General features: G+C 38.3%; 1 protein-coding gene across 4 annotated transcripts; it reads right to left on the bottom strand.

Annotated features, from left to right (window-relative positions):
- Nucleotides 1-535: 535 nt before the first annotated feature.
- On the bottom strand, nt 536-11510 carry LOC125231297 (sialin-like). 4 transcript variants are annotated; one of them, XM_048136735.1, is made up of 13 exons: nt 11391-11510; nt 10832-10996; nt 9202-9311; nt 8557-8701; nt 8152-8236; nt 7338-7555; nt 6042-6197; nt 5575-5710; nt 5292-5419; nt 3312-3422; nt 2364-2482; nt 1378-1458; nt 536-646 (listed from the first exon to the last, which is right to left on the bottom strand). In XM_048136735.1, the coding sequence occupies exons 1-13, from the start codon at nt 11424-11426 to the stop codon at nt 556-558; spliced, it is 1581 nt and encodes a 526-aa protein (XP_047992692.1). In that variant the 5' UTR covers nt 11427-11510; the 3' UTR covers nt 536-555. The 4 variants fall into 4 exon arrangements, with proteins under 4 accessions (XP_047992692.1, XP_047992693.1, XP_047992694.1 ...); XM_048136736.1 differs by having other exon boundaries at nt 8557-8686; nt 11391-11509; XM_048136737.1 differs by having other exon boundaries at nt 11358-11448.
- Between the last annotated feature and the right edge of the window lie 297 nt (nt 11511-11807).

Here is an 11807-nt window from a genome sequence, read left to right as displayed (position 1 = left end):
GGTGTGCATGACACTGCCAGGTAGCTGGGTAGGGTAACAATGGTCTAGCGCCGAGTCCAGATCGAACAATAGAAAGGGTCGGTAATCCTTTTGTGACCGTCGTGCACAAGGTGTATTGTGTAAAGAACGTATTCTGTAAATACTAGAAGGAGGCTTCTGAGAGCGTCGAGACCCAGCGCAATGAATCTAAATGGGGGCTATTAGTTTTTTTTTTTTTTTTTTTTTTTTTTTTTTTTTTTTTTTTTTTTAGGTTTAGCAAGACCATGGATGGGCGGTGGTGGGGTCCTGGGAGCAGGCCCCAGACCCGGGCTGGTAACGGGGGTACCCTACTACTTTCCGCTAAAACTAATTTAGGTACTTTGTTAAATTGGGTTGTTTCAGTTTAATTCGCATATTATATACGTACCTACGTATGTAAATGAACACAACTTAAAGTTTTTCAGACATTTGTTAGTGCCTATAAGTACTGCCTAGATAAGATAAAATTGAAAATGGGTTCAGGCTAATAGTTACCAAAATGTAATGAAACGAATAATTTAGATCTTAATACGTGATTTATTGTATTGTTGGTAACTTCACTTCTTTTGTTTGAAACTTGTGACCACCAAAGAAGCTGGCATTTTTATACTGAAGAGAGGGTCTGTTTCTGGAAAAAAGATAAGATAATATGACAAAATATACAGGTGATACTTAAATACGAGTATATCATTGATTTATACACATTTAATTATGTAACACAAGTAAGGTAGCCTTGGAGGGCCTTTCGCGAAAACCATAATTCACAAAAAGTGGGCACTTTATCTTTAACTCCAATGAAAGCGTAAAAAGAGTGATTCAGAACATAGAAAACTGATTTTCGCGGTTATATTTAGCTCAAATTCCAGGGTGTCAATTTTATCTTTGAGTGTTGGTGTAAGTATTGAGTCATCATCATCCTCCTTGCGTTATCCCGGCATTTGCCACGGCTCATGGGAGCCTGGGGTCCTTTGACAAATAATCCCCAGATTTGTCGTAGGCACTAGTTTTTACGAAAGCGACTGCCATCTGACCTTCCAACCCGAAGGGTAAACTAGACCTTATTGGAATTAGTCCGGTTTTCTCACGATGTTTTCCTTCACCGAAAAGCGACTGGAAAATATCAAACGACATTTCGCACATAAAATCCGAAAAACTCATTGGTGCGAGCCGGGGTTCGAACCCGCAAACTGTATTGAGTAGGTATATGAGGTAAATAATAAATATTATACTGTTTTATAGTAACAGCTGTGAGTATTGAAGAGTGTACCATCTTATGTACATGTTCTCCTAGGTACAGCCTCGTAGAGTCAGTCAAGTTATGATATGACTCTGTGAAAAAGGAAGGAAATGAGTTCTTACGAAGTATCGTCTTCATCCACTTCAACTATGTTTGACATTATGGACGCCGTTGGTTTCACTCGATTGATAGGTCTTCGAGTACTGAAATAAAATAAACCTTTGTAAAAATATCCTAATCGCAGATGAAGCATAAGGAGTCAATAAGGACCCTTTAGGGTAAACTCGCCTCATTCGGTGACACGCCTAATTCGGTGCAACAACCAAAAATCGTCTTTCGGAATAGTGCTTCAAAGCTTGTATCATCGAATTAGGCGTGTCACCGAATGAAGCGAGTTTACCCTACTTATAGGCATAGCATACAACATCCCTACAGACTAGGTTTTTTTGTGGTGGTGGAGTGCATAGGTCTCGTGAGCAAAGATTCCGCGAAGAATATGGATGCCTTGCTCATGTGCATAATATATCTAGCATCTAATTACCGCTATGTTTTTCCTTAGTCGCCTTATACGAAACCCACGGAATGATAGGGATTGGTGCTATTATTTTCTGAGACGGCTCAAATAGACTCTTAGATTTGGCCTACTTGCTCAAATACTCACTAGTCGGAATGTTTATCTTTAGATAAGATAATATAAGATCAGATAAAATATCATGTATTGATTACATTCGAATAGCCATAACTACTGATGTGCCGACGGAAAGTTTCCAAAATTCTGAAATTTTCACATAGGAAACCTTCGGAAACTTTCCATAGGTACTTTGTATGGGTGGAAACTTTCAATTTCATAAATTTAAATTCCCGTTATTTTTCGTGAAAGTTTCCTCAAAATTTTCAAGAAATTTAAGATTTTTTGGAAAGTTTCCGCAACTTGCACATCACTAGCCATAACAGTAGCGTTGTGTGAATTCGGATCAATTTTAAAAACATTCTTCTGGTTAATTAAGTCGCGCTATTAAACTAGAAATTGAAAGACGAATAGCCGTACGCCATTTTAACAATTTTCCGTATGTAGTAAATTAGTAGGTACAAATAAATTTGTAATCACTTGTTTACAGCATTCCAAGGCTGAACATGAGTTTCGCCCCATATCAGAAAGACCATCCCAGCTACAAACAGCACAGTGGCGTGAAAACACCACATGTTCTTCCATACGTATGGATAGTTCTGAAATTGCAATGAAATATAACAGAAATTACTTTTATATTTGAGTCATGAGGCTCATTCGAGATGTGAAATATAAGATACGATATGGATCACTTTTCTTAAAACAAAAACGTAACTTTTAATATTGCCATATCCGATCCATGTAGCATCTAAAGCTAGTGTGCTTTTTAAGTTCGAATTGGGCCAATAGGTATCTACGTAATTACGTAATAGAGGATAAATGCTACGGGCTACGGCGTAGCCCGTCTCGTAGAGTATGTCTACTGGCAAAAGGTTTAAGGATCTTAGGGAGATTAGGAGCTTTTAAGTAAGTATAACAATTGAGTAAGGTTTCCATCCTGTTTTCATTTTATCGATCTCATACTCGTACATCATACTTAATTGCTTTTGGTCGCTTTAGTTACTAGCTGTCACCTTTATTTTTAACCCCCGACGCAAAAACGACAGGGTGTTATAAGTTTGACGTGTCTATCTGTCTGTCTGTCTGTGTGTGTCTGTCTGTGGCATCGTAGCTCCCGAACGGATAAACCGAGATTTAGTTTTTGTTTGAAAGCTGAATTAGTCGGGAGTGTTCTTAGTCATGTTTCATGAAAATCGGTCCACTAATGTCGGGGTTTTTTTCAAAATTTTTTTTAGTGTCCATACATACATAATTATAGTGTCCATTGAAAAATTTGAAGGAATTGAGGGGGTAAATACCTACGTACACGTAAGTAATTTGGTTATAGGCACAGAAGGCAAACCTATGTTAGGGAATAGGCATTTTATGTGCCTTCTTTCGATTACTTTTATCTAGTAGGTACATAAATGATATTACACGTTTAAATACCTGATATTTCGTTACCACATGGCCGACTAGATACGAAACCATGATTCCGGGAGTGTTCCCGATTATTTTGATCACCGTATGCAGGGAATTCACAAATGTTGGCGACAACTCCTGCAAATAAAATGAAAGATCTAATATATATAAATATATATATAAATATATTGGGGACACCTTACACAGATCAACCTAGCCCCAAACTAAGCAAAGCTTGTACTATGGGTACTAGGCGACGATATAAATACTTATATATAGATAAATACATACATATATACATAGAAAACAACCATGACTCAGGAACAAATATCAGTGCTCATCACACAAATAAATGCCCTTACCGGGATTCGAACCCAGGACCGCGGCTTAGCAGGCAGGGTCACTACCGACTGAGCCAGACCGTCAGTCAAGATGGTGTTTCCGGTGACCATGGGCGGTAGTGATCGCTTACCATCAGGCGACCTGTTGTCTACTCGTTTAAATACATGTAAATCATAAAAAATGCATAGTCTTATTTTACGATTACATGCATAATTATTAATTACAAATCTATAAATACGTTCTAATATCAGCAGATGCGTCACAGATCAATACAACAAGATGGCCCTTACAGGGCGACTCGCGGTCACCAAGCATACGACAAATCAGGTTTATAAAAGTTTGAACGCGTGCGACACCGATCAGTAGCGCCCAAGTATACGACCCGCTAACAGTGTCCGTGTCCGCTCGGGAAAAAATCTTAAATAATCAATTTTGGTTGCAAACAATGGTCTCTTACAGCATAAAGTGGTGTGGCAAGTTTTCTAACACTTCTACATGTAAAAAAGATGGAACAACATTCCACAGTTAAGTCAAATTAATTATTTTGTTGAATATTGTTTATTGTCCGCGGAGTTCATTTATACTGGTCAATATGGTTGTGCTGAGCGGCGCCGAGGCGCGTCCATCCCTCTTTACCGAGTTAACAATGTGATATGCTATCCCTTTCACGTAAACGACTAGGCATGGGGCCATGTTAGTTTATGTCTGTTGCGGGAACTTCGTACTGCCGTTCGTACCAAGTGCTACCATTTTATGAAATATAAAAGAAAGCAGATTTGTAATAGTGAATAATTATCTAGAATCTGTAGAGTCTGTAGTGGTATTTAGTTCATTGATTAGTTTAGAATATTTAGTTGGTTATTTAACTTAGTAAACGTAAGTAAAAATGCACAGTTTAGTTATTAGTTACTAGAATGATTTTTATTGAGATGCTATCACAATTATCATCCTCCTTGCGTTATCCCGGCATCGGCATTCGCCACGGCTCATGGGAGCCTGGGGTCCGCTTTGGAAACTACTACCAAGATTTGGCGTAGGCACTAGTTTTATGAAAGCGACTGCCATCTGACCTTCCAACCCGAAGGGTAACTAGGCCTTATTATAATTTAATTATAATATTATAATTTGTTGCAAAACAAATTCACCACAGTACTGGTACCGGTACCATTGTCTATAATAGACATGTCCCATTCCCATCCCTACTGCTAATCATAAAGGCGCGCCATTATTTGAAACGACCAATGGCAGCACCGTGCGCGCCCGCCTCACCCCGCAAGGATTGGTGATTTGCGTCTCGAACAATATCGCTTGCATTTGGCTTCTAGTGGGGTGTTCTGTGAGATGCGTATAATTATGTATGGAAAAGAAAATGTACAGAATAACATTTTAAACCGTTTAGCTTTTATAAAGATGGCAAAAAGTTAAAGATAATGTTTAAACACTGTTAGGTCAGGTATGTTGCTTGATTTACATTGCAATACAAAATACAAATTGCTAGGATAATCTGAACAGGCACCACAAAACCAATGCTAAATATTAGCATCCTCCTGGGGTACAAAACTGTGTAACTCTTACGTAGAAAAGTTTTTGGTGGCCGAGATTATCAGCAGATCCGAAATCGCGTGAGTTTCAACTACATTCCAAGTTAAACAGAAGATCTCTTACGTAGCAAAGATCGAAGGTGAGGTCAGTGCCCGCAGCAGTGAGGGCTACTGCCGTCGTCAGCAGGATAGGGCCGGGGATCTGCACCACGAACCATGTGCACATTATGAGTAACCCCGGAATCACGTGAGCTGCAGGAAATATGAATACATTCATCTCAAAAATATTACTAACCGTGAAAATGTAATGAAATAAAACAAAGAGTTCAAGAGTCTGTATCCAAAAGTACAATCGCTGTCGCGATGCGCAACTGCCTGTATCACACCAACAGGAAATGGCAACTTACATACGACGATAAAGTACTTCCTTATGTGCTCTATACGTCTCACATTAGAGTTGTATTTGTACCAGTGAAAACCATGTATGATGAGAGCTCCAAGCACCAAACGCAGAAAAAATGGTAGGCCCGTCAGTGCTGATGCCTGAAATATTTTTTTTTATTATTTATATATACAGGGTTACCTAAATGATAAGTACTCGAAGCTAGGTTCGAACGCCGCCGCAATTTTTTTAAACAGATATTTTTCTGCCCCCTTTCCTTTTATTCATTTACTTTAAAATGGACCGTCTACGGTTAAGTTACATTAAATTTCAACACTGAAATTACCCCCTTCTAATAAAAAAAAAACTATTATGAATATTCTTTATCGATAATAAAATATGTAAATATTTAAAAGAAGGAGAGTTACTCCTACGCGAGCCACTTACTACTTTTCTGTTTTCAAATCGTATTTTTAATGGGAATGTACTCACGCTGTATATGTTATATCCTATAACTTCAGAGTAATATATTGTTCCATGTAGAGACAAAGATATAATCATCCAAGCGTAGCCAAAGTTTAGGCAACATAAAGCCCAGAAACTTTTCGATTTTAAAATCAGTTTCCACGGAGTTTGTGCATTTGTAGTCTAAAAATAGAAACATAAAACTTTACCTTTACTAAAAATAGAAACATAAAACCCTATAATAATGTTTCAGTACAGATGGTGTTTTTTTTTTACGCACTAGTGCGAGAAGTGGTTCATTATATGTCAGGTCGAAACTTCGGAGGGCCATCTGTACTGAAAAACGTCGTACGATACACATGCGAAAAGGAAATTTGTAACTCGTGGCAATTTAATGTAGTATTTCAGTAAATGGTGTTTTTTCCGCACTAGTTCGCAAAGTAGCACATTTCTTGTCAAGTCGAAACTTCGAAGGTCCATGTTATGTACTGAAAAACGCCTTATGAATATTACGATATACGTTCGAAGAGGGGATTCGTAACTTTTGTCGACTTATAATACACTAGCTTTTGCCCGCAGCTTCGCTCGCGTTAGAAAAGTAGCCTATGTCACTCTCCATCCCTTCAACTATCTAAAAAAATCACGTCAATTCGTCGCTCGGTTTTGCCGTGAAAGACGGACAAACAAACAGACAGATAATATTAGTATGGATGAATCCCTTCGGCGGTGTTCTAATTTATCGCCACCGATTTCGAATATCCTCTTTTCCGCACTCGTATCGTAATGTACAGTTACATATATCTGACAGGGATATCTATTTACGAATTAAGCAAGTGACTTAAACTAGTACCTACCTACACATTTAAATAACTGTTATCCGTGTTATTACAGCAGTTATTTGATGCCAGTAGTTTATTATGTACTTCCAACTCCTATTAAATATGTATTTGAATCGCTCATTTTATACCACCGGAAGTTTTAGATGGGTATTTTTTATCGCAGCCAATTTAAATCGTGAAGTATTTGCATTTAACCTGATTCGAAGTTAGTTTGGCGTAATTTAGAATTATTTTCGATCCTATCGAAAAAAAAATTCATATATCCTTTCATACGGACAAACAAACAGACACACACACTTTCCCATTTATAATATTAATAAGTAATAAGTATAAGTATGGATAGTGACTAGTGCTGTACAAAGATAGTGACTAGTCCTGTACAGTTCCACGCTATTAAGGAGTTTTTGTAAGAGTATGTACAGACAGATAGTGTCAGGTAATTTTGCAGCACCTGCGTTAAGGAAGATCTCTTCATCCAACTTACCGTTATAGTAAATATAGTTCCAATCGTGTTAGTTAAATACGTGAGCTCCGCCAGCGAAATGAAAGTGTGCCTGCTAGGGTTGTCCGTAACAGTAAAGACCCAGACGATAGACCACAAGATTTGCAACGCTCCGAACGTGTAGAATCCCGTTGGCCATGTGGAATAATAGTGGATAGCAGCACATGCCAGGAACGTGAAACATGTGCCCATTGTAATACCTGCAACGTACTTATGCTTAGGATCTTAAAGCGGGGGTAGACAAACATGAAGAGGATTGGTTAGAAAGCCTAGGCAAAAAAAACTACGCGCTGCCAGACCACCTCCCCTGAACTCTGATTATGTCTGTGATCGCTGTGGTGGAAGATGCCGCTCTGGTATAGGTCTCTTTAGCCACCGAAGACGTTGCTATCAACCTCCCCACAACACATGATTTACTAGACGCTGCAACAATCATCTGCAATAGATGACGTGGCCAATGATGATGATGATGACTTATGCTTTATTTGGGGTAGTATTTGATTAAACGGAGACTAAAAAGGAGACTGCATAACACTTATCCACACCATCCTTAATTTTATGCACAAAAATCATGATAAGTCAGATGAAAGACATAGCTGTTTCGTGATCAAGAGAATTTTGATAAAAAGAGCTTGGACTGCATATCTGAATACGAGAAAATTTCGGCAAAATTTATTAACTTTTAATTAGATTTATTTATATCCTGTAAAGGTTGTTTACCTACCCGGTAAACTTATGATATAGTAGACACAAGCAGTTTATTTTGAACTGAGTAATTCGTAGTAGGTAGACTTACCACAGTAAGCCCACATGAAGTAATTGCGCTCAATCGGCGGAACCCAATGTCTCAGCACCTGCACCATGCTTGGCTGCATAGCACCCTGTCTTCAAAATTTAATACATTCGTTACTTATGCAATCATTCAATGTTTTCATTGATACGTTAGCGTCGTTAGCTACCCAACATACATCATCATAATTATTATTCCCACGCCCTATACAAATTCAGTAATACCCATCGGTGATGCTCACAAGCTCAGACTATTAATGAGAAGAATAGAGAAGATTACTTTGATCCTACTGATGAAGTTCATTATACACAGAGAAGATAACGTGACTCTACCAGTGCTCAAAGGCAGCCAATGTGTTAAATTACAATTATTATGAATTAAAATTTTTGTAAGCAATTCAAATAAACTAACCGCACAAAATCCTGTTATTATCCTGACGACGTACAAAGACCAGTAATTGTAATAAGAGGAAGCAGGTGTGAGGCAATTCAGGACACCGGAAATAAACCCAGCGATGCCAACTATCCACGTAGGGCCCAACCTGAGTATAATAAATCTAAAATCAGGATTATTAGTCAATTTCGTGTCTCATTTTTATGAACGCTTCTAGCATTTCACTTGTAAATTCTATAGAGCAGAAAGACTTTCCAGCGGCGACCAGTTTAATAGCGCATATCTCAGAACCTTTTCGCACTATTTGTAAGCATACTTAGATGCGATAAAGTTTACCCAACTAGTGTGCTACGCCCGCTCTGGTGTTTGTCAAATTTATAAAATAAATATTCTTTTAAAAATAAGAGTTTTGAATGATTCACGGTTATTTTCATTAGACTTATATTGACCGGGATATAGACCGTGATTACCTTTTTGATTTTTGTCGAGCTCCCGAACCTCGGCAAAACAAAAATCAAAAAGGTAATCACGGTCTATATCCCGGTCAATATAAGTCTAATTCTTTTAAAAAGTTTTGCATAGGTACTTGTGAAACGTAAAAACAAAAGAATATAGATAAGATAAGATAAGATAAGAAACAAAAGAATATAGCAAAACTATCACCTGTCTCCGATAGTATGGAAAATAGGAAAGCAGACACAATAGCCGATATGATAAGCTGAGAATAGTTGCGCCATCATCATGTCGTCCCAAAGCATTGTGTCCATAAAACTCTGAAAATGTAAAACAAATCACAATCTACAAATTACCCCTTTGTAAACAAAGTGGGGAATCTAGATAAGTGGGTAGGTAAAATTATGAAATGTAGGTGAAGAGCAGTACCTAATTGCATCTTTTTATGAATTTAAGCGGAGGCCAAAGATAAACCTTATGCAACTATTTAGAAGTCTATCTAACCTGTCTAAGAGTCCTTGTGAAAGATTAGTAAGGCACACATCACTATAATCAACGATTGGAAGCACAAGAGCCTGTATGAGTAGAATTTTAGTGCTCGTCGGCAAGAAATGTTTAAATCTGTATAATGATCTTAATGTATTTGTAACTCTGCGACATACGTCAGAAACTTGTGGCTCCCAGGTCAAGCCCCGATCGATGATCAACCCCAGGTTCCTCACTTGCGATGATAGTGGTATTACGGTACTCTCAAAGAGAATGGGTCTTACATGTGAGAAGTCAGAGAGTAAAACAGAACGCGGAGTCCCGAGTACGATAGCTTGACACTTAGACGGGTTGACATCGATCCCAAAATCTTTCGACCAGGATGCAATGCTAGAAAGGTCGTTATTTAGCCGGGTTATAGCCTCGTTCATATTATCAACCGCCACTTGAGTGTACAGTTGTAAGTCGTCGGCGTACAAGTGATATGAGCAATTTATTAAGGGCGTTATTAAATTAACAAATACAGAAAACAGCAGTGGAGAAAGTATACCGCCCTGAGGAACACCAGATGAAAGTTCGCACCAGTCAGAAAGTGTCCGATTGGCACGTGTTGCCTGCCGGCGACCGCAAAGGTAGGATGCAAACCACTCGGCCGCTGATGACGAGATATTGAGATGATCGAGGGCGGCAAGGAGAAGCTCGTGATTTACAGCATTAAATGCATTTGAAAAGTCTATTAATACCACTACTGTGACAAGAGACGCTTCTATGCCCTGCCGCACATCTTCAATAACCTTGAGTAAAGCGGTAGTCGTACTATGCCCTGAACGAAAGCCTGACTGGAATGGCGAGAGAATGTGGTTATTAGAGATATGAATGGACAGTTGCTTGTGCACTACGGCTTCCAGAACCTTGGACAAAAACGGAAGAATTGAAATTGGACGAAATTCTTTAAGCAACGAGGGGTTATTTAAGGATATTAAGGATAACAGAGTTGGCCCAAGTACACTGCCCCTAACTACCCTAGCTCCGATCCAAATATTTTAACTATTTAAACCCCTTCCCCTTATGTGTCAAAGTAGAACTTCTGTGATGATGAGCTGATCTGATGATGCAGTCGGAAGGTGCCATGAAACTCTTCGATGAAATAACTCAAATCTAACCAGTGCAAGCGCATTAAAAATCTCTCGAGAAAAATATCAGAAAATAAAGTGTTTAAATTTTCTTTGTCTGTTATTTAGGTACCTACCTAATCATTATTGTTGGAAATATTTTTTTTTTTATTTCAATTTTTGGATAATACTCGTACTTAGATCATTTTGTTTTCAAAATTGATACTTAATAGGTAACTTACAATTTTTCTGACGCTTCCAAATCTGGTATAACTTATATTCGAATCATTAGCTTGTTTCAATTTCAATTGTCTTGTCTTCAGTTTTGTCATATCCACAATATGAACACAAATATGGTATCGTACAATGTAAAGTAGAAAATAACCTAGAAATATCATGATTCCCACCTGTAAAAAAAAATTATTACGTTTACTAGCCCTTTTGTTTTAGCGTCAGCTTCCAGTCAGTGACTGGCAGGAGGATGTACAGGATCGGGACACGTGGCATCTGGCATGCTCTCATTTTGGAGGCCAAGATTCACTTTGGATCACTTTATCAAAATAGTTAGTTTTAGTAAGTTAGCCCTTTCTTATTAAGCCACTTCGTTATTTTAATTATAATTAGGTACCTATTTGTTAGTCGCTGACACTGACGCTTAATAATAAGACATGAATTTATAAGACTATCACAATAACGGGTCACAAGTCATGAACGAAATTTAAGACTGTAAAATTGTAATTTACACTAATTATTTTTTTTATTAAATACCTATACGGAAAGAAGTATGCTCGGACAACTTACTAGAGCGCGGATTTTGAGATTAAACAATTTAGACATTGCCAAAATACTATCAAAAGGTTAGAACAAACATCCTGAATAAAGTAACTCGGGCATGGCCATGTAGATGAGGCATCTTATTGTACTAAGTAGATTGGTTTTTTTAATACTACGTCGGTGGCAAACAAGCATACGGTGCGCCTGATGAAAAGCGGTCACCGTAACCTATGAACGCCTGCAACTCAAGGGGACATGCGCGTAACACAGCAAAAAAGAGTGTACAAGTTCCAAGGAGGGTTCGGGTTGCCGACGACTCAAAGGACAATAGACGGAACAAATTAGTTCCGTAGTTCCTTCCTTCACCAGCACACCGCATCCTCGTTGAGCTCTGGCAGCCTTACTCACCGGCAGGAACACAACACTATGAGTAGGGTCTAGTGC

The sequence above is a fragment of the Leguminivora glycinivorella genome, chromosome 11, assembly GCF_023078275.1.
Source record: "Leguminivora glycinivorella isolate SPB_JAAS2020 chromosome 11, LegGlyc_1.1, whole genome shotgun sequence".
Classification (NCBI taxonomy): Eukaryota; Metazoa; Arthropoda; class Insecta; order Lepidoptera; family Tortricidae; genus Leguminivora; species Leguminivora glycinivorella.
The sequence above is the reverse complement of the archived record's forward strand: the minus strand, read 5'-3'. Positions and strand labels throughout refer to the sequence as shown.